This window comes from Triturus cristatus, chromosome 9 (genome assembly GCF_964204655.1).
Source record: "Triturus cristatus chromosome 9, aTriCri1.1, whole genome shotgun sequence".
Taxonomy (NCBI): domain Eukaryota; kingdom Metazoa; phylum Chordata; class Amphibia; order Caudata; family Salamandridae; genus Triturus; species Triturus cristatus.
In genome coordinates this window covers 483,051,820-483,079,313 of record NC_140592.1, presented here as the reverse complement: position 1 = coordinate 483,079,313, position 27,494 = coordinate 483,051,820, and the positions used below count along the sequence as shown (strand labels likewise).

Sequence of the window (27,494 nt, the reverse complement as noted above, 5' to 3'; positions counted from 1 at the left end):
GTTGTTTTTATGACAGTTTTTATTCTTTCCCGCATTCCGTATAGTATGTACGATAATAGATTTTAAGGAGGTAGTTTCATACAAAGGAAGAACTATTTATTGAATGAAATGCATTTCTCGTTTTATCTGTAGTGTGTAATTTTGTGGACCTCCGTAGGATTTCCAGTTCATAATAAACTTGACTTGACTTGTAAGAGGAAAAATATTGTCTGACAGAAATGTTGTATCCTAAATATAATTTACAAAAATATTTTCCCATAAGGTATAGATTTTCTGTTATTGACTCGAAAGAAGTGATATTTTTGTAAATTAAATTTAAGACCCAGTATTTCTGTCAGGTGTTATTTAAGTTTCGATATTTTGGTACCAAACCATTTTGCTGAGAGTACTGTTTTTCACACTAGTTTTATGTATGAGTTTTACATTATAACTGCTCTGTCTAGTTGTACTGTTGCTCCATCTGCACTTGCGGATTGCAAACAAATCCTTACCACTAAGCTCTGAGACTTGTTAAATATCACACGTTGTCCTATAGTTTGAGGATTCAGTCGTTTTCTGTGAATCTGGAAAGGAGGAAAGTGAAACGTACCCAAAAGCATTGAGACCATGTTGTTGTACAATGAAGGAATACATGCTGTCTGGAAATGTGTACATAGCTTCCTCTGCTATCGGACCTGTCCTCATATTAAGAGGCTTAAGGTCTTCATATATTGATTCTGTTTCATCGCCTTGTACCCTGACCCCAAAAGAAAAACAATTGATGACATGCTTTTCGTAGCAAGCTTGGCTGTAGATACACATACTCTTGCCCTCTAAGTTTGGGCATGGAAGCACCTTGTTTTCCTTCAAAGACGTTTAGGTCACAACCTGTTGTGACTCCGCCCTTACTCCGAAATGGCTGCACCTCCGATTGCTTACTTCCATTAGGCTAGGAAGTTTTGGAATGCTGCACTTGGAGTGATATGTTCCACAACGGCTAACCTCCCTTCCACCCCCTGCGACGAAAACAACAACATTGTGCTGTGAGATTCTGCTGGTGACTCCAGAACTTCGGATCTGTCACCGACAGTTATCTTTTGACGCATGATGGCTTTTGACCTTAGCCCTCGCCAAATTTTGAGTCTTCTTGGTAATTCATTAGAGAATGCGCCTAGAGCAAGGGTTTGCATCGCTTTCAAATGTGCCCTATGTGCAACACCAAATATGCCTGGAGAGACCAACACTATGTCTGCAATCGGTGCCTCTCACCAGGCTGTAAGACCACCCCCTGTGAAGATTGCCATGCTTTTTTAGTACCAGAAGGAATGATGGTGGTCTTGCCACAAAATGGAGCAACAAACGTTGTCTGAGATGGCTGACCTCTTTAGGGCTGAAGATCCGCCCATGCTGAGGAAGAAGCTGGGCCCACCTGCATTCCAGCAGACCAAGGAGAATAGTCCAGAGGTCATCTTCTTGGAGGCTTCTGACGCTGAGGAGTAGTTCCTAGAGCCTGTTGCGCAGCCAATGCAAGCCCCAGACCCGAAAACCAGGGCGACCCCTCCGCCCCCCGACCTAGACTACACCACAAGGTGAGTCTTGAGCCATAACATGCTTCACCAGAGGCAGAGCACAGCTCCCATGGGAGTCCAGCTTAGAGCCCTAAGTTAAGCCATAGAAGGCAGAATCCTTCTGACCGAGGACGCCCCAGACTTGAGAGACTGAGTCAATGTCAGTGAAAGCCCCTTCCAAGGGCACATGGCTAAAGTCGGAGTCAAAATAGTTGCCGAAGCACCCCTTGGCGAGATCGGACATCACCGTGGGATTGATCTTTGAAAAACTGTCCTAGGTACTCAGTGCAGAGCAGAAGAAACTGTTCATATATAGGTACACAGGCCAGTTCCTTGCCAAACCCCCAGCTCCAAGACTTGACCAAATCCAAAAGACTGGCCTTCAAAGATGAATCAGACCCTGACCCCTTGAGGCCACCCACCTCTACAATGGTCAGGAACTCCCCTGCTAGAAAGCCTCCATTCCCACACTTACCTACAACACCTTCATCACCAATGCTCCCTCCACACTTCCTTACCTCCAACCACAGTTCACTAGCTCAAATCCTAGGGCCCTTTTTTCCCGTAGGACCCTTATCATAAGTCCTGCAGCTCTAGGGGGGAGAAAACCTCTGGAAAGACTACATACTCGACCTCCTAGACTAGACTTTGAACCCTACTCTGCCAAGGCAGCACCACCTGTCTACCATGGGTAATACAATGGGCCTGCCAACACCATCAAATATAAATGCACACAGGGAAAGATGAGGCCGACTTCTTATTTGAGACCCTCTCCTAAACTGAGTGGACAGTGCACTGCCTCCCCATGGTGAAGGGAATGCTTAGGCTGGCCAGAGACAACTTGCCCATGTAGGCCAAAGTTATCAAGCTAAGGGTTGCAGAAAAAACCGGTCCCCAAAGACACTGCGCACAGTCATGATACTGCCTCTAAGAGGGTATTGGCAAAAGCAACAAGGAACACTCCACCACTTGATAACGAAAGCAAGCACATAGGGATGGCAGGGAAACGCATAGCGTTTGATGCAGCCTACCACTGGCTCATTACCAATCTGTAAGTCCCGTTTCTCTGTATAACTTGTACCACTGATAGGAAATGAAGGAGATGGGTGAAGTACCTCCTGGAGGCCCACGTAAAAGGGTACATAAGCTGGTTGCATTGGGCAAAACCACCACCAGCAGCAGTAATATTAGATGTGCCATCAACGCAGCAGATACTGCCCCTAGAGGGAGTATCTCCAGCATTCTCCTCAGCAGGCATGCCAGGCTCACAGTTTCAATCAGAGATGCAGCAACCCCTCTTGAATGTTTCTTTTGATGTTGAGCATCTGTGTGACTCCCCCAATGGATAAGATGCACTACTGGATCTCAAAACAGTTAGACCACTTTGAGAGTTTGTGCAAGAGACTTTCTGGTACCTCCTACACCTATACGCGGCATGCCTTGCTTATACTTCCATACGCTTAAACGTAACTACAGTTGCAGCATACTTACAGAACAGACAGCACTCTACTCTTTTCAAGGTGCAGGACATTAAGGCCTTTCTGGAGGGTAAACCCTCCAAAAAGGCCCCATGCATCTGTGTGGAAACTGAATGTGGTACTCTCACAACTCGTGGGCGCTCCCTTTGACTTCCTACAATCAGTTGATCTACAGGTATTGTTTTAGAAGGTGGCCTTCCTAGTTGCAGTCACTTCACTCAGATGAATTTTTGCCCTCTAGGCTCTTAAAAGAACCATTCATCTTGGCTCACAAAGATAGGGAGAAATATGGGGTTTGTATGAAGAATAACCCTAAGTTGTCTCACCTTTTCACATGATGGCGATCATTGAGCTTGCCTGCCCTCTTCCCACAACCAGAGTCTGTAGTGGACAGGGCCCTTCGGCCTGTAAATGTTAACACGGCACTTGTGTATTATATTGCTAGAGCAAATCCTTGTAGGAAGTCCAGTAAACTTTTTGTGACCTTCACCAAGCCCCACAGGGGTCATGCCATCTCTAAAGCAGGCCCTGTGAGCTTGTTTAAGCGCATACAGACTTTCTGTGCTAAGGCCAGGCGCCCCCTACCCGTGCCCTGTAGAGCGCACACTACATGCAAAAAGAGAGTTACCCTATGCTTCGTTGGTAATATCCGTATAACTGAAAACTGCAAGACTGCTTCTTAATCAATTCAACGCACCTTCACCAAGCACTATTGTGTAGACGTTCAACAGGCTTTAGTGGGCCCGGCCGAAGAACAGTTATTCAAACATCTGCATTATCTGCTTGCTAGCCACCAATTTAGAGAGTAAATGCTTTGTAGTCTATGCAGAACATTGTGTCTACAACCACTTATGCTATGAGTGGAAAATGCTACACTGTAACCATCTGTTTGTAGCATCTAGTGCTATAGAATTACATGCACCCGCCCACCCTCCTTCGTGGAAACACCAATGATCACTGTTTATTTGTCCTTCTCACTCCCTTTACAATGCACAGCACACTCTTTCTTAAGTACTGCTCTCCACTTTTTGCTGAAAGGAAAACCTTCAGAGATGGAGCCAGTGTGCTGGTGCATTCTAGACCAAGAATTGAATCACTACAGGTTTTGTAACACATGTGACTTTGAAGAAAGACAAGTTGTAAATGGCTGGCCCGTTGCCCGGCTTTTAAATATACAGGACTATGGGTTACTAACAGATGGTTATGGGGAGGTAACATTTTCCTTTCAGTTGCAGTTACTTCTTGTGTCCATAAGACAGTGGTCTGACTGGTTTTTTTCAGGAGGAGCTACGGGCAGATTTAGATTTCACTGTTAATATTTAGTTAAGATGTTTTTACAGAGTACTTTGAAAAAAGCGGGAGGAGACACAAAGCACTAGAATGAATGACAAATATTAAATGCAGGGAAGGGGGTAGATTGTGTGCAATAATGATGGTACAATCTTAGCCCAGTGTTTTTCCAAACACGGCTCATTTGATGTGGCATTGTGTTAACGAGGCACTAGAACAGTTACTTTTTGAGGCTTTTACCAGAAATTGTGGTAGTTTGTTCCATCCCGATGAACGGGTTCAGTGATTTCCACAGTCCAGGTCCCTGAGCTCTCAAGGATTTGCCTTCATGTTTATTATGTTTGAGAACTTACTGTTTAAAGTTTCTATTGAGCACTGAGTGGCCAGATTCCGCAAGTATCCTGGGCCTTTAGCTTAGAATGCTTTGTTCATGGTGAAGAGGACTTTGACTTTTATTGTTGCATTTACTGGGAGCCGGTAGAGAGCATTTAAGGTTTGTTTTTCTGTGGTCCCACCATTGTAAAGTAGGACAAACTCTGGCTGGATGGTTCTGGAGCCTTTAATACCCATAGAAGAGTTTATTTGAAGCCCAATGAAAACGATGTAGAATAGTCAAGACAGGCCATCACAAGGCATCTTGTCAGTTCCACCTGTTGTCCATTTTGGATGAGTGGAAGGATCCAAATTGTTTCATTTGGCCAGCGCGTTTTTCTATGAATTGAGAGACCAGAATTTAATATGACTCCCATGTTGTTGACTTTCAGTGCGGCAGTAGGCAATGCTCCTAGACTGGAGTACCATTTGAATGACGGAGAGGAGAATTCTTGACCTCCCGTTCTGAAGATTTCTATTATAGCTCCTTTCAGGCAGTGGGATCTTTCCTTCATCCGGAATAATCCATAGAGCATGAAGGTGAAGATGTTGACCCGCTTCACAGACCTGCTTTCCAGCCAAAATTGGATGAGGGTGTCATTGGCTTACACTTGTAGATTAACGTGGAACAAACGTGTAGATTAACGTGGAACAAATCTAAAAGATGTCCCAGTGAACACACCTAGATGTTGGAAGAGTAGACCTGCATGAGATGAGCTCAGTGGTAATAATATAAATTCTCCAATTTCTGCAGGAAGATGCAAGCTCTGAAGAATCCACTGTTGAATGGCCTTCACCATTCTACACCGATGGCAGATAAAGTTCAACCTTTCATTTCCCCTCTAGAATTAGCATTTCCCTAAGAAATTGGAGTATTTTACATCAGGCAACAAGTCTTGCATTGCAATTGGTCGATATATGTCGAATAGCATTTCTGTGAAGCCGCCAAGTTTATTGGAGGTTACAGGTGAGGGCTGACAGTTTGAGAAGTTGATTCACCAATTCAGGCTGTCAGCGCATTGTATTAAAAGTGATAAAACTCAAATTTGATGGCAGATAAAGACCTGCATGCCCATCATGTCTGCCCATATGTGGACGTAGTTTGCAAACACAACTAAATGGACTCCAGCTTTGTCCTTGCTTTATTTGTACCGTTTTGAAAATAAATGTACTATTTATTCATTCTATTTTAATGCATGGTCTGTTCTGCTTTTGAACTACATCAGTCGGCATTACTACCGCTTGTTCAGCAAATAGGAAAATCATTTCCAGGCACACAACGGAAGACAGCACAACCACAGCACCCAAATGTAACTTTGTTTATATATTACATGTAAGGCTTACATTGCTTAGAAGCACTATCATTGTAAGTTTATGTAACTGACACAGTGTGAGCAAGTGGGACCCCTGGGCTTAGCATCCAGGTGTTCCTCTTTGAGAGCTAGCCTTCTGGCTATTTCTCTCCTCGGAACCTTTTTCTCCTGCTCATTCTGATTGGGTTGTGCAGCTCTGCAGTATTCTTGTCAGTGACCAGCTATATCCAGACTATTGTGTGTATGTCTTGATGCTCTCCAGCTAAGTGCCCTTCTTCTCCACCTTCAGGACTGCTCACTGGGGTAGTTGTGGACTCGGGAGATGGCGTGACCCACATCTGTCCTGTCTATGAGGGCTTCTCTTTACCTCATCTTACCCGTCGCTTGGACATTGCTGGCAGAGACATTACACGCTACCTCATCAAGGTGAGGTGTGCTTTCTTCTACAGTGTGACAAAGTGAACTGCCAAATAAAAACCAAATACAATGGAGTAGTTATCTGCCATTTTGTTTGCAAGTCTGGGATGTTCTGGTCTTCTTCGCACGCTGTTGGGTATTTGTATTCCATGAAGCAGAATAATCTTGGCAGGAAAGGGAAGAACCATCCATGCTAAACTTTATCTTTGTTTCTTCCCCTCTTATTCTTTTTTTTTACCATTATTCCATTGTTCCTATGTATTCCTTACCACCCCCTGCCCCTTACCTTTTTGCTTTTTTGTATTGCTTTTTCATATTCTGATCATGCCCCGGCGATGTCTTCTTTTCTTCTGCACTATCCCTTTGCTCTTGGGCTCATCACATAGCTTCTGCTCCTGAGAGGATACGCATTTAACCATTCGGCTGACTTTGAGACAGTGAGGATGATGAAGGAGAAGCTGTGCTACGTGGGATATAACATCGAGCAAGAGCAGAAACTGGCCCAGGAGACTACGGTGCTAGTGGAATCCTATATGGTGAGTGATACCAGTGGTTCTAAATCACCATCCCACAAACCCAAATCTTTACAAGCATGAATGTTCCATGCATAGTACTCTTTTCTGAGAGATTCCTCAGTCCGTTCTGTTGAGGGCAGGGCCTTTTTTACTCTCCTATAGGCACACCCCGACTTCTTTCCGGAAGCATATAAATCAATATTGGGTTCTTGTCTTTGTTTCCTAGCTATTTTTGTAAGGATGCACAATTGTATACCTAGCTGCAAGTGCAACTAATCACTTGACAAGTAACTCGAGAATGCAGTTAGCACAGAAAGAGATGATTTAAATAGTAGTTATGATGCCAACAGAGACCAGAGAATTCTGAGTGGATGTCTTAGGCTTTCTCCTGAAGTATAGTAGGGTGTAGTTACTTCTTATGGTACACCTTTGGAACAACACCGGCAATTATTTCATAGCAAAAACAAACATTCTTCCATAATCTTCATTCATCTGAATTAATTTTAAAAGTTGATTATCTGCTTATCTTCAACATGTTCCCACTTGGATGCTGTCCAGCGTATCAGTAACTTTTTCTAAGAACTCCACTTTGTTACGGTCTTAGCCACCCGATATCTGGTTATAATTGGATGGGACTTTAAACACAAAGATTCCCTGTCATGCTCTTTAACATGCTGTTTTTTATTCCTCTTTCTCAACATCACATCTTCTCAGCTGGCATACTCAAAGGAATCCCCCTGAGCCTGATTAATTTCAATCACATCTACCCTCAAGTCAGTTCCTCCTTTTCTGACCACTCGTTTACATGACAATCCCAATGTCTGCCATGCCCCCCCAACCCCTGTCATTCTCTCCAAGTGCATTTTTTCTAAACACCAGCTGTGACTATCATGAAGATGACTTCCATATTTTTCCTGCTATCAGACCTGCCTCAACTATTATCCTAGCTTTCCTGCTGCATTATGCTGCAGAACAAGCCCTGCCCTACCTAATGCCATGGCTCCCAAGGACATGAACTCTTGCATTAGTGGCCATCTCAGGAAAAGGAGGAAGCTCCACCGCCCAGAAACACAAAAACTATGCAGATATTTGATCACCCCAACTTCGCTTCCATGCTTGAATCCAAATCATCAGACTCATTCTCCTCTTTTCACTGTCACTCTTTGAAACTCTCAGATGCCATCCAAACTTTTCCATTCAGACCATTTGCCCTCTTTGCAACCATGATCTCATCATAAATTCACATCATCGGGTATCCCTTTTTTCATGTCTCAGTTTCTCTCTTTTGCCTCACCAACCCGTTAAAGTCAGCTCTCTGTTACCTTCCTCAGCAAAAATGTCGCCATTCCTTAAGCAGAAAATCCTTATTGAACATCTGACCCCTTTATCCTACAAATGTTAAATGGCATGTATTCTCACGGTCTCTAGCCTGTGTTGACTAGTCAACTAATCCATCTGCTCTAGGCTCCCTCAATCATCAAATAGCTGTGTTCATCCTTGAAATCTGGAGGCCTTTATTGATTCCACTCCCCATCCCAGACATCCAGAGCTATCACTTGGTTTCAAACTCTTGAATGCATTTCCCTGGAAACTGACTCACGACCTTTACAACCCTTTCAAATTCTCCTCTAGAAAAGCTCCACCCTGTGCCTCATTTCCAATTTTATATCCACCCATAACGCCCACGTAGTCTCCAATCTTCCACTCTCTGAACGGCTTTTCTACTTTTCATACTCTTAACTGCATTATACTACGGAACCACATATCTAACCTTTGCTACAACACATGGCCTCCAACCTGGGTATGCCTGGGGCAGCTGTCAGCTGGCTTTTCTTCTGCTTAATCAGCCAGTCCTACCCCATAGCTTGATGGTTGTCTTACATTGCCCACCAAGCATAACACCTGCATAAATCTATCCTTTTTTTTCTTGCTCGTCTTTATTATTTATTTATAGGTTTTATATAGCGCTAGCTAGACCTTAAGGTATCAAAGCGCTTTTCATAATAGTGAAAAACATAATGTAATCAAGTTGCTGAGCATATGACGCAAGACACATTAGATTCTAGTACAAACATAAATATATTCAAAGAAAATCGTTAGGCAATGTTGGTGGTTACCATATGCGGGCAATCAGAACAGTATGAGTTAAGGGAGAGAAAAACCTAATAGACAGTAGATGACCTGGCCTGGCAGTTCGGGTTGGACTGTTCCAGTGAGGCACAGGGTCAAGACTGATTTGCATATGGCTGGGTCCAAGCTGTGGTGGCGAAGTGAGCTAAAGAACAATGATGGATACAACCCAGATCTGTAAATGGGTGTGAGAATCTGAAAAGTTTCAGCACTCCGTCCATCTCCTTGTGTTTGGATGTCGTCGGCCACCATTTGGTGGTAATTACATCCCCTATGTGATGTCAAATGTGCACCTGGAAGTTCATATGCATGGTCACCATCTTCAGAACCTTTTTCCCCCGCTGGTGACTTTATTAGTTGGAACCTTCAATGTTTTGTTGTCCTCACTTGTTTGTCCCATCACATTTCTGGGCAGGTAGCTAGGTCGCATGTGAATCCAGAAAACTCTTTGAGCTGCAAAGCTGCTCCTACTGGTAAGTAACCATTTTATTTTGCAGCATGAATCCTTTCATTTATGTAGCGGTATCTGTCCCTCTGGGGGGGGGGGGGGGGGGGTTGGGTTAAAATGTGCATGAGTTTACAAATAGGTGTAGTACACTCTGTTCCACCTATGCTTCCTTGCTTATCTAGATGTCCACATGGCAGTGATTTGTGAATGTGTGTGTAGGTGATAATGTTGCAGCCATGCAAATGTCAGTGAATGGCACATTTGCTAGGAAGGCCAGGATTGCACCCTTCCTTGTGGAATGTGCTCTGAGCCATGTTGGCAAAGGTTTTCCCGCCCTTGTGTAACTGGTTTGTATTGTCTCTACTATCCATCCTGCAATGGTTCCCTCCGTTACTGGTGTGCCCTTCCACAAGAGACAAAAAGTTTGTTCCCCTTTCTTAGTGTTTTACTCTCTTGTAGGTAGTAGATGAGTGCTCTTCGCATGTAAAAAGCGTGCAGTGCCATTTTGGCCTAAGTCTTTTGATCCAGGAAGAAGGCCGGTAGTTGGATGCTCCGGTTGACGTGGAATTGTGATACAGCCTTTGGTAGGAACAAAGGGTTTGTTTTTGGTACCATCTTGTCCTTGTGGATGTGAAGGTAGGGCTCTAGGGTGGTGAGCGCTTGTAGTACGCTCACTCTGCATAGTGATGTAATTTCTATAAACAAGTCAGTCTTTAGATTTTGGAATTTTAGTTCTTACTTGTACATAGCCTCAAAGGGTCCTGTCATCAGCTGTGTGAGTACAATGTTTAAGTTCCACATTGGTATTTGTGGTGCTCCTTTTTTTTTTTTTATCCTTCTAGGAATCTTTTTCACCACCAGTAGGGTGAAGAAGAGGTCCCCTGTTACTCCTCTGATGTATGCAACTATGGCGGATCCCTAATGATGTGTAGATCAAGCTATTATCCAGGTGGTGGGTGAGGTACGTTAGCACCATTCTGTACTCTGTTTTTGTCTCTAGTTTCTTGTGGTATTTACACAGTGGACATATCTGACTCACTTAGGCATGTAGCACTTGTGTATTCCGTCGTCTTTCCCCCCTGAGGATTTCCATTGTCTCAGGGGAAGCTGGAGGTGGCCGTTTTGGGTGTGATCTGCCTAATGGATATTTCTAGTAGATCTGAGTATCAAGTCTGTCTGGCCCACTGTTGAAGTGATTAGTATGAGTGACCTATTCGACGGTTTGAATTTGTCTAGCACCTTTGGGATCAGGGGAATCGGTGGAAAGGCGTTTGTAGATGTCCCTGACCAGTTTATCAACCGAGCATTCCCCTTGGACTGGTAGTGTGCGTGTCTGGACAGGAAGTCTTGGCATTCTGCTTTTTCTGGGCGTTAGAACAGGTTTGTGCTTAGTTTGACCCAGAAACCTCTTGTGCTAGCTCCCAATAGTGGGAAACGTTTGCTTCTCAGCTTAGTCTATCTGGTTCAGGGTTGTGTTCTCCTGGGAGGTGTATTGCCACCATAGTCGTTCCGTTTGGCTGCCCATTTCCATATCTGCTATGCTAATTAGGAGAGTTGTAAAAACTTTGTTCCCTTGTTTATTGAGATAGGACATTGTTGCTGTGTTGCCGGTCTGAATCCGCACTGTCTCTTTATGTGCGCTGGGAATGCTTTTAATGCTAGGAAGACTGTCTTGAGTTCCAGAAGGGTTATGTGTTTCACTGCCTCCACAGAGCTAAAGAGACCCCTGACCTTTAGGCTGTCCATGGGTGATCCCCATCCTTTCTGGGATGCATCAGTTATGGTCGCCATTAGATTCGGTAGCTTGAAAGGAATCCCTATTGTTACATTCCTTGTGTTACATCATTTTACTGCTTCCTGTACCTTTTCAGGGACAACCACTAGTTCCTCCCAGCTCCCTGTGGCTTATGACCATTTGTTGCAGAGCCAATCCTGTATGGGTTGCTTGTGTGGTCTGGCTTGCAGTATGAGTGGGATGCAAGATGGCGGCAGGTCCATTAGTTTAGTAACTGCCCTCACTGTCAGAGATTGACCCTTCTGGTAGAGGTGAGCTTGGTCTGTTATTGCCTTTGCCCTCTTGGGCATTGGATATGCATGTGCTGTCTTTCAGGTCAATGTCACTTCCAGGAATACTTTCTTTTGCTCTGGGTACAGGCATGATTTTTCCTGGTTTATGGTGAATCCCAGCTGTAGTAGTGTAGAGATGACCATCTGTATGTCCTGTTGGCACTTCTGTCTTGAACTTGTCTGTTTTTTTAGCATTTGCACTAGTATGGGTAGACATGTATGCCTGGTCTCTTCAGGTATGTGGCTACTGCTGCCAGGCATTTTCTCAACTGCTTGGTGCTGATTGTATGTCGAAGGGTAGCACCCTGAACTGGCAGTGCACCTTGTCTAACACAAATCTGAGGCACTGCCTGTGCCCTTGGTTCATTGGTATTTGTAGGTAGGCGTTCTTTGGGTATATGGTGGCCATGAGTCTCCCCATTAATGGAAACAACGAAAGGTCCCTCTTTGATTCACATTAGTCTTCTTCCCTCTATACAATCATTTATTTTCAGGGAAGCCCTCATATATTTAATATTCTCACAGCTATCTATGCACTGAACCCTGTTCAGTACAAAAATGTATCCTTTTATTGTATTCAATAAATCCTCAACTCCTATAAAATATTCTATGTACAGTGATGTATTCAGGTCATATACTAGAATATCCTCAATTTTTTTAATAAAAACATTCACAATTTATGCAATATCTCATCACTTTAACATCTCATTGAAAACAGTCCTTTGTAATATTATAAAAACAGTGGTGATTAATCACAGTATCCATACATCTGCACACTACCATGATTCCCCTAAGTAAACACATCTCATTGCAAGTTGTCACCAAGTGGGACAGAGAAAACCGGTAATATCACAAGTTAACAACCTCAAGCGCTCGTTGTTCGGCTTTGACCATCTATGACCCCTTCCTTTTTGAGGTTGGCAGCTGTTTGTTTTTCGCCTCCTTGTACTTCACCCCCTATCATGTGCCTACCGACTTTGAGGGTTCGTTAGAAGGCTTGCCCCATAGGTGTCATTTGATTTGGGACCCGTGCTGCCTTTTTTTGTTGATTCCAACCCTAGGTCGTCTAGTGTTTCGACGCCAGTGTCTAGGCGGCCTTTGAGGACTCGGAGTTCACACCTTTGGTGATTTACTGGAGTTTTGGGTCCACACAGGCATGCTGGCTTCAGCGGGACAGCCCACGGCAGCAGAAGAGTCCTGGTGCAGCAACAGCAGGTCTTGACAACAAAGTAGTCCTTTGCCAGCAAGTAGGGCAGGCTTCCCAGCTGGGCTGTCCTCTTTCCTGGCAGAGTCCACAGGTCCAGAAGTGGTCTGAAGAGTTGAGTATCAGGGTCCAATATTTATATTTGGTGCCAGCTTTGAAGTAAATGAAGTTTCTAGAGGGTTCCACACCCAGAACTGTTTGGAATTTCCTTCCTCTCTGTCCTGACCTCAGCTTGTCTGGGGCACAATAGACTAGTGTGGAACCCTTTGTTAGTGCGCTGAGGCAGAGGCTTTGTGATGTGCTAGTGTGATAGGTGACAGCTCTGCCCCCCATCAAGTCAGAGATGGCCCATCCTCCCAACACCTATTCCCCCTCTGGCTCACTGTTTTGGAACAATGCACAAAGACCTACTGCCAGCTAAAGCTAGTCATATGACCAATTCTACAGGCTGCAGACATCAAATCGTAGGGACAAGAAAATGCCAACTTTCTAAAAGTGGCATTTTCAGATTGTGACTTAAAATCCAACTTTACCATTAAAGAGGGTTTTAAATTAACATTCTTTAGAGACCAAACGTGATATTCCTACCTGTTGCTAGTTGAAAGTTATCACTTAAATGTAATAGTGTAACCCAGTGTTATCCTGAAGGAGAGGTAGGCCTTGTAATAGTGAAACATGTATTTAAGAGTTTTTCACTCCCAGTACATTTAAAACTTATAAGTATATGTACAACTTTTTAAATATACTGAACCCTGACCTTTGGACTATTTAGGGCCTCCCCGAGGGGGTGACTTGTATATATTAAAAAAGAAAGTTTTAGGACTGGTAAAAGATTTATTTTTCCAGGTAGAAATGGCTGTTTAAAACTGCACACAGGCAGCAGAAATAGCAGGCCTGAGACTTCAGCACTGCTTAAGATGATGGCACAATGAGTGCTGCAGGCCCACTAGTAGCATTTAATTTACAGGCCATGGGTACATGTAGTACCACTTTACTAGGGGCTTCAAAGTAAACTAAATGTGGCTACTGGGGATATGCCCGTTTCACCATGTTTAAGAGAGAAATCCCAAGCACTGGTTAGCAGTGGTAAAGTGTACAGACTACTAAACGTTACCAAAGCGGGGTTCAGAAAACAGGAGATTGAAGGCAAAACGTCTGAGGATGACTCTGCAAAAGGGCCAAGTCCAACACAGCTGAACAGGATTTGATGCTGCAAAGAAGAGTGTACAGGGAGCTACTGCAAAGTCATGCTGACTGGTGTTGCAACTTGGGCAGATCATTGAGTAGGTAGTTCCCGGTCTCCTGTCGGTTCTCAGGGCAGTTTTTTTGTGGAAAACCTTTGAAGTCCCAAACTTCAGTTTTTAGCTGTTTGGGCATATTTGAACCCAAGGATCCGGGAGTGGTGGGGCACCACTTGGAGGGCAGGATTCACTTCAGGTAGGGTGTGGGTCAAAGGCTATTGGAGCTTTTTGGGTCCCCCTGTAGTTCAGAACAGGAAGTGAGCCAACTAGACCCTGGAGCCACTCGGGTAGCCCTGGGATCAATCAGCAAGGCAGGCCTAAGTACGTCAGTCCTCTGTGGGTACAAGGCAGGCTTCCATCAGCAGGGCAGTCCTCTGGTAGCATAGGGCAGTCCTCTGGTAGCACAGGGCAGTCCTTCTGGGAGTCGGCCGCCGGTCCTGGAGAGAAGTGAGGAGTTGGTCGGAGGGTCCAATACTCAGGGCCAGCCTTAGAAGAGGGAGAAAGTTCTAGACCCTCCCCCACCAGATCTGGTTCTGGAATTTTTCTTTGTCCGTACCCAGGTTACAAGAGGCCTAGGGTGACAAAGGACTGGTATCCAGTTCCTTGTTAGTGTGCTGAGGCAGCCCCTTTGAAATGAACCAACAAAACAGTCATACATTTGAGTACTATATCTGTCATATGTGTGCATGATATAATATGCGCAAGGCGGGGTTGGCCGAAGCACCTGGATATGTACAAGGTGTCCTGTTATGTTAGTATGTTTTGTATAGCGCACAGCTGCCTCAGCAAAGAGGCGTCCCAGCGCTGAAGCAGAACATAGGGGCTGGAGATCAGAAGAAGACACTAGGCTGTGGGGAAAAGATGAGTTTTAATAGCCCTGCGAAAGGCCATGTAGTTCTCCATAGCACAAATGGGAAATGGCAGAGCATTCCAGAGCTTGGCAGCCAGTAAGGGGAAAGAGTGCCCGCCCGACCGAGCCCTCCTCATACGAGGCACAGTCGCCAGATGTTGGCCCGTTGAACGAAATAGGCACGTAGGGGAATAGGGTGATAACAAATTGGACAGGATGGCCGGTGAGGAAGATTTCAAGAATATGAATGCAGTGCAAAGGACCTTGAATTCCACTCGGTTGGCAACAGGCAGACAGTGCAACCGACGGATTGCCCTAGAAGTGGGGCAGGTTCTGGGGAGACCCATTAGGGTTCTAGCCGCCGCATTTTGAACTCGCTGTAATCTCAGGGTTTTGGTCTTGTTTACCCCTAAGTACAGTGCATTGGCATAATCCAGTCTTGATATAATGGAGGCCTGAATAATCATTTGCCTGACGGATGGGTCAAAAAACATAAGCAATGGTTTAATCCCCAGAAGTATGCTAAACCAGCTCCCTGCAACTTTCTTGGTTTGAAACTGAAAGCTGAGGTCCGAATTGACTCAGACACCAAGATCTTTCACCACCTGCTTAGGAGTAGGTGCACAGCCCAATATGGCCGGCCACCACCGATCTCCCCACAGCTCTTGATGCTTTCTCACCAGCAAGACCTCTGACTTGCTAGAGTTCAGTTGGAGACAGTTATCAGTCATCCACTCGGCGACAGCCGTAAGATCATCCTGAAATTTGGATGCTGCCTCCCCAGTGTCGTCCGAGAGAGCAACCACCAGCTGTGTATCATCAGCATATGATACAATGGTAAGCCCTCTACTCCTCCCCAGGACTGCCAAAGGTTGGACATAAAGATTAAAAAGTGTGGGGCTCAGCGCGGAGCCCTGCGGAACCCCTTGCTTGTTGGCATGGAACGTGGAGGCGAACAGAGGACCCACGACCTGGAAGATCCTATTAGAAAGAAAAATAAACCAGGCCAAGTCCAAAACACCTGCCTCCTTCAACCTGTGTAACAAGATCCGATGAGAGACCATATCAAATGCGGCAATGAGGTGTAAAAGAATCTGAGCCGACGTACGTCCCTCATCTAGAGTGAGCCTGAGATGCTCGGTGACAGCCAGGAGAGCAGAATCCGTGCTGTGGCCCGAGCGGAAGCCATTCTGATAGATGTCCAGGTAGTTGTTCACTTCCAAAAATCTGGTGAGGATGTAGTTAACGTAGGTCTCCGTGATCTTGGCGATCCACAGGAGAAGAGATATCGGGCAATAGTTTTCCAGTTTGGCACCGTCCAGGGTAGGTTTCTTAAGCAGAGGACCCACCCTTGCTTGCTTCCAAGAGTTGGGAACAGCCGCACTGGACAAAGATATATTAATCACCTGGCTCAGAGGTGACAAGAGCACAGGTAGCGATCTCATGAACTAGTCAGGTTTGAGGGGAGCCGGATTTAATCATGGTGCATACCAACCGTAGCTCCTCCAAGGAGGCTGGCGGGAATGCAGCCAATGTGTGAGTGTGGGGCGGTCCCGGCACAGGGTCAGGACTCATAACGGTGTGAGTAAAGGACGAGTAAATGTTCTCCACTTTTTCAACAAAAAAGGTGGCAAGAGCCTCACACTGCTCGTTGGATGATATACGAGGCACTGCCGGGACCCCAGGCTGTTTCAAACTTTTCAGTATGGAAAAAATAGTTTTGGAAGGATTGTCACTACTGATTTCCCTTGCGAAATAAGCTGCACGCGCTGTGTATGGCCCGGTGATAGCTTTTCATTGCTGCTTGCTAACTCTTATTCTGCAAAGGGTCATACTCCCGTCTCCATACCCGTTCCAGCCTTTTGCAGGTTTTACACAAGATAGCGAGATCGTCGTTCTACCATGGGTTGGATATGGAGTTACGGCTAACTGACCACTTCGCCGAAATGAGTGTGATCCCAGGCAGGCAATGCAGCTGCACAAGGCCAAAGCCTGCGCAAAACCCCATGAAATTCATAAATTAAAAAAGACGTTCAAAATTGAGTTAGGACTCTGCCTCAAATATGCAGAAGTACTGAAATTCACCAGTTATGATATGCAATCCACACATTGCACGCCATAGTTTAAGTTGCCCGCCATGCAGAAAACACAAAACAAAACAACCATTTCAAAAAGGCACAAAATAAAAAGACTGACTACCAAGAGCAAAAGATGGCGGGTGGTTATGGAAGTTTGCACATTTCAGCTTTTTTGCGTTTGAGCCAAAATGATCAAATAGTGTTTTATGCACCCCCCTCAGTGATTTATGTAGACACAGACACCCCCATCCCCCTACACCCCTCGTTCACCCCAGTCATTCTCTCACAATTCACAATTTTATTAAAGAAAAAACAGATAAGTGTTCGGTTTGCGGACAGTGACTTCCCTGCCTCCTCATTTAAGAAAGCTACACACAGCTTTCTCAAGTGAGCCCATGCTTTATTTACAGACCTTACCACACTTTTCTGGAGCAAGAAAGTATGCTTCAATACATCAATCTCACTCAGAATTATATTTATCATTTTATGGAGTAGTGCTACTTCTTTCGTCCTTCCTTTTAGCTCCCAGATGGACGAGTCATCAAAGTGGGAGGTGAACGTTTTGAAGCTCCAGAAGCTCTGTTCCAGCCTCATCTCATCAATGTGGAAGGGGTTGGTGTGGCAGAATTGCTCTTCAATACCATCCAAGCTGCCGATATTGATACCAGGTATGGGAAGACATCCTTCTTGTAATAAATGTGGGAGAATCTTCCATTTGGAGCTTACTCTGGAAGATTATCTTAATGGAAAGAATGACTTGTACCATGAGGGGCATGGCTGTAGAGAAGTGTTCTTATGAGACATATGCTGTTATGTAGTATACAATACAAGACTCCCTATTTTATGTTATGAGGATTTTGCAAGTGACTGAGTTTTATGACTATATAGAAGAAGATGGCCAAATGATGAGTACCTTTACAATGTCACTAAATTCCAAATCGACTTGCAGTATTCTTGCTATGTACTGTAGGGTGTCTTTTTTCCTATAAGAATTGGCCACATCATTTCTACTCCAATTTCTTTTTTTACTTTTACTGTGTCTCCTGCTTGCTTTTATGTGATGCATATATTGTGAAAATAAGTACACCAGTGTGTGGTTTATTTGAGGAGTTTGATATTGTTAGAAATTGGATTTTTGGTAGGCTAGGGCATGTGCCAAAGCCAGGCAGAAACCACCTCTCTAGTCAGGATAAGGGAGTTACACTCATAAAATAACCCCTGCTCACCCCCTTGGTAGCTTGGCACAAGCAGTCGGGCTTATCTTAGAGGCAGTGTGTAAAGCACTGGCACATAACCAACAGTAATACAGTGTAAGCACTACAAAAGGACACCAGTTTAGAAAAATATCTAATATTTTTATATACTTAAGACAAGACCAAAAACGATAAAAATCCACAATACAGTACTTAACAATCTTCGGTTATCAAAATACGCTTGAAAAATAGTTCCTTGATGTCGATAGCACCGTCCGGGGCTATCACGGCGTCCTGAGCAAACAAATCCATACCGTTCTGGCTGACCGTGGTGTTGCGGGCCAGCTACGGTATTGGAAAGGCCCGCAAACAGTACCTTTTAGAATTGCCGGGCGTCTGCGACCTCTCGTTGAGCTTTGAAAGCACGGCATCCGCAGGCATCTGTTCCGGAGGTCGGTGCAGGAGTCGTCGGGCCCTCAAAGTCACATGCGTTAGAGATCGAACTCCTCTCTGTTGAAGTCAGGAGCGCTGGCGTCGGGTGCTGCGGCGTCAGATGGCTTCATCGGTGACACCAGGTTCGCGGTGCAAAATTAATGCGGTGCTCGTCACGGTGCTGGCAGGTAGCTGTGCATAGTCGTCGTTGCTGAAGCGCCTTCATGGGCTGACAAACTGGAGTCAATGGCGTCGGAATGTGACGGCTGCGGTGCGGGATGAGGGCGGAGCGTTCTGTAATTTTACGAGCGGTGCCTTCGAACCACGGTGCAAGCAGCGGCGTAGATTTTGGTTTAGAGCGGCGTTGGGGATACCAAGGCGTTGTCGTGAAGCGAGGCGGTGCGGAGTGCGGTGCCCACAGGTCACGGTGCGAGCAGCGGCTCGGTGGCGGCATCAGCAGGCGTCGTTGGTGAGACCAGGGTCGCGGTGCGGCGTTGTGGCGGTGCCTTCAGGACACGGAGTCGACAGTGGCATCATAGATGCCGTTAGGTTGCTTTTCTTCTGTTGCAGCACAAAACACACAGTCCCCAGTGCTGAGGGCAGAAGAGCTTGAAGTCTTTGCTGTTCCTGAGACTTCTTGAACAGGGGGGCAAGCTCCACCTCAAGCCCTTGGAGAAACTCACAAAGTAGATAGCATAAAGTTCAGTCCAGTCCTTTCACTGCCCAAGACGCAGCCACTGCAGGCCAACACAGCAAAGTGGTAGTTCCTCCTTTCAGCTTCTCCGGCTCTTCTTCTTGACAGACTTCTTAGTCCAAAGGAATTCTAAAGCTCCGGGGTCTGGACCCCAATATTTATATCCCAAAATCATTTGATCTCTTAGGCAGAGAGGGTCTGTGCCCAGCCAGAACCAGTTCTGCCTTCTCTGGTGTGACTTCCTGGCAGCAGGTGGAGACTGCGTTGTCCGAGGCAGACCAGGCCCTTTGAGTTGCAAGGAAATCTCCTCCCCCCCCCTTCCCCAATTGCAGCCCAGTTCTATTCAGCCCTTTCCTGACCCCCTTAGACTATCTGGAGCTACTCCTGCTCCCCAGCCTCTGTCATCCAAAACCCAGACAGGCAATCCACATACCAGCAGAGGCACACGGAATGACTGAGCAAGAAACTACCTACTTTCTAAAAGTGGTATTTTCAAACACAGAATGTAAAAATCACCTTCACTAAAAGATGCATCTTTAGATTCTGAGTTCAGGCATACAAAACTTTATTTCCCAACCTAATTCCCCGGTTTATAAGATGTTATTAACAAACTCCCCATGTTGTCCTATGGGGAACAGATAGCCTTCCAATAGTGAAAAACGAAATTAGCCGTAATTCACCATCAGGACATGCCACACACACACCAGGGCATGTCCTACCTTTCACATACACTGCCATGTCCTACCTTTCATATACACTGCCAAGGACTGGCAAGTGTGTGCACTGGCCAAGTCGACAAGGCAGTTACAAACTGCACACAGACTCTGCAATGGCAGGTCTGAGTTACCTTTTCAGGGGTACTCAAGTGGGTGGCACAATCAGTGCTGCGGGCCCACTACTAGCATTTGATTTACAGGCCCTGGCACACTCAGTGCACTTTACTAGGGACTAACAAGTAAATCAAATAATCAATCATGGAAACACCAATCCATAACACAATTTACACATAGGGCATATGCACTTTAGCACTTATTAGCGGTGGTAAAATGCCCAGAGTCCTAAAACCAACACAAACCGGTCAGGAAAAATATAGGAGGAAGCAGCAAAATGTTTGGGGGGTAACCCTGCAAAAAAAGGCCATTTCCAACAGATATAATTAATTTGAAAAGAAAGATGTCTGCACTTCTGTACTGAAGTGCGGTAAACAATTCCACGGTTTGATGATCAATTAATGACTATGAATTTCCAGGAAAATTGTTTAGAGGGATTTTGAAAAGCTACTTATTTTGATTAGTTGAGCTTCTGATCACAGACTAGGTTTTCAACACTGTTCATATGCGCCAGCAGCAGGCAAAGCATCTGCAAGGCAACTGTAAAACTATTGCTGTATAGTAGTTATTTCATTTTCTCATTACAGATGAACAGTGATGTTGCAATTAGACTGTAATAAGGAAATTACCTGCAGGCTTTTATTAAAGCATATACAATTTCATAGCTTTCGTAACAGTAAGTTTCAATTCCATTAAGGACATGGAGGCGAGGATTATACTATGCAAGAGTCGTAGGACTTTTATGGAGGAGGAGTGCATCTCCTACCTACCTATTGATGACAACCTGTGCAATGTCATTGACGTCTCTATTTGTAAGGCGGTCTCTGAAGAGGTAACACCCTTAGAACAGAAGCTCTTAGCAATGTTGGAGGGATGCTTTAAACCCCTCAACCAGAGGGAAATCTGGACGGTAACCCTATCTGAGGTAATGTTTCTGCCAGTGATGTCCAGGGCCCTAACATCGCATACACATCTGCGAGAAACCAAGCAGAGCAGGATTGCAAATTTGGCCAAGCATTCCTTTTGGGAAAGATACTTGTCTGGCCGGGAAAGAAACAGGTTAAGTACCGTGTTGATGTCCCAAAGCACAGAGTAGTGCAGTTTTGGAGGAAGCAATAGCCTGATGCCTCTGATTAATTTATGAACCAGAGGGTGTTCACCTTTCAAATCTACATACATTGGGGCATACCCTACTGAGAGAGTTGAGCAAAAGGTGTTGACAGATCTATACACTAGTCCCTCTGAGGCTAGGGAGGCCAAAAAGTTCAGGATGTGGTCAATTCCTGTCCTCTCGGATTCCAGGTGTCTCTGATGACACCAACCCATCCATCTGGCCTAGGCCAACCAATAGTGTTGGACCGTATTGCCCACCCATGCTTTTTAAAGGAGGTATGCTGCATGGCTCAAGTCCTGGGGCTTTCCATCTACCCCGGTAATCCTCCATGCCATAAGCTGCAGAGAACTTAACAAAACCAGATGGTGAGGATTTCCGGAGGGATCCCTGAAGAGATTCGGAAAGAAGTAGAGGGACTGGACAATCCCAAGAAAGTTCCATCCGCACTGAATACCAAACTTGAGATTTCCAAGATAGGGGTCACAACAAATGTGCCAGTTTGCTATCTCCTCACCTGCTCCACTAGTCTCATGGAGAATGGGGTAATGGCATATCCCACCTCAGTTGTCCATTCCTGTAAAAAGGCACCTGTCGGCTGGGCATTGGAATCCGACCCCTAATTGTCCCCAAGTGCCTAGTCAACGGTGATCCAGTCTGCATGCAAACAGATCGGTTTTGAATGGGCCCCACTTGAGTTGGAGGGCTTGAAACACAGAGGGATCCATCTTCTGGAGGCTGAAGTCCTGTAGGTAACGAGACTGCCATCCAGCTACCAGATTAGCTGACCCTGGGAGGTGTTCTGCTGTGACCGAGATATGATGTTTGAGACAATATTCCCAGAAACTCTGGGCTTAGTCTGAAAGGGGCTTGGACTTGGTACCACGCAGTTGGTTGATTTAGCATACTGCTGCTACATTGTCCATGTTGAGGAAAACTCAGCACTGAACCGTCTCCTTGGTCCAACATTTCACTGTGAAGGAGTCCGCCAAAAACTCCTAGTAGTTGATATGAAAAGCTTGTTCTTGATCGGACCATTTTTCTCCTGTGGAGAAATCCCTACACTTTGCCCCCCAGCCTGTGCTGCTGGTATCTGGTTGGGCTCCGAAGATAGGACCGCCGTTCCAGGCCTCCATATGAGCCGGCCACCAGCGAATCTCTGCTTTCGCCTCGTCAGAAAGGAGAACTTTCTGAGAGTACGCAACTCTTTACCTGAGATAGGAGATCTTGAGTCGCCCCATGAAGATGGCCTGGATGGACAAAAAGAATAGACTCATCACACATTCGATATGCTGTAGTGAAGTAGACTAGGAGGCCAATGTGCGCCATAGTTTGTGGTATGTTCGAGGCATGTGGGCTGCTGAATTCATATCTGTGCATAGATCGCCGCCTAGTGTTGGGTCCGGATGTTTGCACGTTGTTGTCCTGGAAGAGTCTTCGAAGTATCCTTGGATAGGTGACTCCTCCCCTGGACTACAGTGCGCATGGGCATCTTCTCCATCCTCAGATTGTTTTTTTCCGCCATTGGGTTCGGATGTGCTATCTTAGCTCAAGTTAGGAAAATATTTTGTCGAGGCCAAAAGGCCTTTAGTTTGCGTCGGTACTGTTTATCGATCGGGTTTCGATACAATCCTGTTAGTTTACTAACTTTCAGCACCGACTTTTTTCGCATTTACCTGTCCATCGCCTACTTCGACGATGGAATCGAGGACGCCATTCAAAAGGTGTCCGGTATGCAATGCGAAGTACCCACACATCGACGTCCATCCGGTGTGCAACAAATGCCTTTCGCCGGACCACGACGAATCGACATGCATGGCCTGTGCCCGGTTCCGTTCCAAGAAGACTCTACGGAATCGACGAGCGGCGAGACTCGAGGCGCAGCACGCGGCACCGGCCCCAACAGACATCTTCGACGAGGCCGAAGACGTCGAGGAACTAGAAGTCTTGCCCTCCAGTCCCGTTTCCGAACACGAACCCGGATCGGACGAGGTAGACGAGTCACTCTTCCACAGAGGTGAAGACGACACCGAGGTAGGAGACGACGAGGAGGCCTTAGGGGCCGAAGAGAGTAGCTCCAATGATGAACAAGGCCTACCTGTTCAAACCGAAGAAACACCAGTGCCACAGCCTATGGCTCCGGTCGAGGGATCGCCTTCGGGCCTTACCCGAGACCCATCCCGCAGTTCTTCGGCCTCGGACGTTCAGCGGCAGCCATTACTGCATAAACAAGCTGGTTTCCCTACCACAAAACCGAAACCGAAAGCTGCTCCGGTTCCACCGAAACCGAAACTGGCGCTGGTCGGATCGAGGCCTTCGACGCCAGCGCAACGCGTCGGCACCGACCGCACCAAGAGAGACTTCGGTGCCGAACTTGAAGCGGGCGACGTTGGAGTCGACAAACGGAAAAAGGCCGTCGGCACCGACAAACCTGCTCGGCTACCGGCACCAACGACACCGAGGGCCGTACCGCCTGCTGTGTCTCGCATCGCTCCCTCGACGACACCTAAGCCTCACGTATCGAAGACTTCGACGGTGATCTCCGCACCTCGATTCGATGAACCGCCGGCGCCGAAAAAATGCACGGCCGCCTCTACGAACCTGGCCGGTGCCAAAGCCTCAAAGGCGCCCCAAGTACGACCTGGTGCGACGCAAGGCAGCAAAACCACGGCTGTCCTCCAGGACACGTCGGGTTCCGGTTCGATCGGAGCTCCGGCAGCCTCTTCGGTGCCGGCCAACATTACCTTCGGCTTGCCTCCGTCGACAATCCCAAAAATGTTCCAACTCAGGACACGGGTCACCCAACCTACGGTCACACCTGCTGAGACGTCTCCGGCACGTGTCATCGACGCCGACACTGGCAGGATGATTCTCCACGACCGAAGGATAACTTCGGAGCCGCCATTGGACCCTTTCAGGATCCCACTAAAAAGGAAGTTGCCTGTAGAATCGGAACCTCTCCTTTATGAACCCTTCCATTCATCCTACCAGGATCCACACCGGTTCACCCCACACGCTCCGATACGGATGCATTGGAGGACTACATGGATGACCAAGTCCCCTACCATGTAGACACGGACCCTGATGACCAGCAGGACCCTGATCAAACTTGGGGCGACCCTGCAGACCCCAGTGCACCTCTCGATGCACAGGACCAACAACTCTATGGGGCAAAAACATCTCCTACGGAGGATACTGCGGCGTTCAACGCTCTTATTGAACGTGCTGCAAATAACCATGGGGTACAGCTTCACTCTGATACCATCGAAGATGACTTTCTAATGGACACCTTTGCATCCTCAGAAAGACATGTAAAGACTCTGCCAATGTTGAAGGGGGTCCTCAAACCAGCCAAGGACATTTTCAAGGAACCCACCAGGGCACGAGTGATAAACCCCAGGATTGATAAAAAATACAGATCAGCACCTGGGGATCCTACTTACATCAGAGGCCAATTACCACTCGACTCCATCGTCGTAGCGAATGCACGCAAGAGGGCACACTCGCAAACGACAGGTGACGCTCCTCCCCCGGACAAAGAGTCCAAGGTGTTAGAGACCTCTGGCAAGCGAGTTGCCGCCCAAGCTGCCAACATATGGCGCATAGCCAACACTCAAGCGCTCCTTGCTCGCTATGATAGAGCGCACTATGACACACTGGAGCAAATATTCCAACATCTCCCTGACCAGTTCAAGGAAGGCGCAGAAATGCTCATCAGAGAAGGACAGCTACTCACGAACGCTTCCATCAAATGTGCACTAGATGCTGCAGACACGGCTGCCAGAGCCATAAACACAAGCGTCATGCTGCGACGACATGCCTGGCTACGGATCTCAGGATTCAAGCCTGAGGTACAAAACAATATACTGAACCAGCCCGTCAACCCCGACTATTTATTCGGGCCAGAGGTTGACACCACCCTCAAAGATAAAAAAGGACACGGACACTGCAAAGTCCATGGGCGCCCTACAAACTCAGTCCTTTCGGAGCGGCTCCTTTCGTCGCCCCGGAAACAAGGGAGCAGGTAGAGGACAGGGGTCACAACAAACATATAACAAAGGCAATACACAGACCACCTACGATAAAAACACCCGAGGTGGATATCGTGGCTCCAGTACAAAGGGCAGAGGACGTGGCTACGGCAACACCAGGTCCTCCCCCAAGAACAAGCAGTGACGCCCTCTCCCTTCCTCCCGACCACATAACACCTGTCGGGGGAAGGCTACAAAGGTTCCTGTCCACGTGGAACTCCATCACCACGGACGGGTGGGTCAAAGATATTGTAAAATACGGTTACTGTCTGGAGTTAACCTCCACTCCACCCACAATACCACCAAGAAGCCGTCCTATGTCCTCAGAGCACTTAACGCTCTTACAGCAAGAAGTGCAAAGTATGCTTCTAAAAGGCGCTATAGAGGTCGTACCCATCCACGAGCAGGGTACGGGAGTGTACTCCCTCTACTTCTTAATTCCAAAAAAGGACGGGTCGCTCAGACCTATATTAGACCTGAGACCCCTGAACCAGTACATTCTTTCAGAGCACTTTCACATGCTCACTCTACAGCAAGTCCTTCCGCTTCTCAAGCAGGGAGACTTCCTAGCCACACTGGACCTCAAGGATGCGTACTTTCACATACCCATCCACCCCTCACACAAAAAATACCTCAGGTTCACTGTTCAGGGGCAGCACTATCAGTTCAAAGTCCTTCCCTTCGGCGTGACAACAGCGCCCAGGGTTTTCACGAAGTGCCTAGCTACGGTGGCAGCTCATCTACGGAGGCAGCATATACACGTCTACCCCTACCTAGACGACTGGCTCGTTCAAGCGAAGTCAGCCCAGCAATGTGCAAGCCACATGTCCCGCACCATTCACCTTCTTCACAGTCTGGGATTCTCACTAAATTATCCAAAGTCCCATCTCCAGCCCGCACACGTACAACAGTACCTAGGTGCGACTATAGACACTCTGGCGGCCACAGCTCAGCCAAATTTAGTGAGGATCATCAGCATACAACTGCTGATCTCCAAGTTCAAACCCAATCACTCACTTCCAGCGCGAGTGTTTATGCAGTTGATAGGCATGATGGCCTCCTGCATCTTCATAGTCCCGCACGCGAGATTACATATGCGCCCACTTCAGGAGTGCCTAGCAAGTCAGTGGAATCAGGCTCAAGGACAGTTAAAGGACCTAGTGTTGGTGAGCGGTCGGGCATACAACTCTCTGCATTGGTGGAATCCACAAAACCTTTGCAAGGGCCGACCATTCCAAGAGCCTGTCCCACAGATAGTACTGACAGCGGACGCGTCTCTCCAGGGATGGGGAGCTCATGTACTCCACTACACAGTGCAGGGACTATGGACAACACAACAAAAGAAGTTGCACATCAACCTTCTGGAACTGATGGCAATCTTCCTAGCCATGAAGGCATTCAAGGTACATCTATGCAACAAGGTCGTGTTGATCCGGACGGACAACATGACCGCAATGTACTACATACAGAAACGGGGAGGAACACACTCTCCACAGTTGTCTCATCTGGCTCAGAGCATGTGGAAGTGGGCCATTCAAAGGAACATGTTCCTCATGGCGGAACACCTCCCTGGCAAGGACAACCAGATGGCGGATCTGCTCAGCAGACACAGCCACCAGATGCACGAGTGGGAGTTACACCCATCAGTACTCCAACCGTACTTCCAGCAGTGGGGTCATCCGGAGATAGACCTATTCGCAACAAGCGAAAACGCAAAATGCCAAAGCTTCGCCGCCAGATTCCCACATCCGCAGTCGCAGGGCAATGCGATATGGATGAACTGGTCCGGCAGATTTGCGTACGCTTTTCCCCCAGCGCCATTGATACCGCTAGTGGCCCGCAAACTCCGACAACACTCCCTGACACTCGTCCTAGTTGCTCCCACGTGGGCACGCCAGCCGTGGTACACCACCTTCCTCGAACTTTCCATGGTGCCGCATCAAAGGCTGCGGATCAAACCCGCGCATTTGACGCAGAACCATGGAGAGGTTCAGCACCCAGATCCGCAACAGCTGAACCTAGCGATCTGGCTCCTGAAGTCCTAGAGTTTGGCTATCTCAACCTGCCACCTGACTGTATGGACATCATCAAGGAGGCCAGGAGACCCACTACCAGGGCTTGCTATGCAGCCAAATGGAAGAGGTTCGTCATTTATTGCGGTAATAATGACATCAACCCGCTGGACGCATCCATCCAAAGCATCATCTGTTACCTCTTACACCTATATCGATGCAATCTGGCGTACACCTCTAT

General features: G+C 46.8%; 1 protein-coding gene across 1 annotated transcript in view; it reads left to right on the top strand.

Annotated features, from left to right (window-relative positions):
* LOC146798173 (actin-related protein 2-like) overlaps positions 1–27,494 on the top strand; it is a 147,494-nt gene that overhangs the window by 79,202 nt on the left and 40,798 nt on the right. The window contains exons 5-7 of the mRNA XM_085625436.1: positions 6,290–6,426; positions 6,804–6,953; positions 17,473–17,618. Of these exons, the coding sequence (XP_085481562.1) occupies positions 6,290–6,426; positions 6,804–6,953; positions 17,473–17,618 (433 nt within the window). The remainder of the gene's footprint in view (positions 1–6,289; positions 6,427–6,803; positions 6,954–17,472; positions 17,619–27,494) is intronic.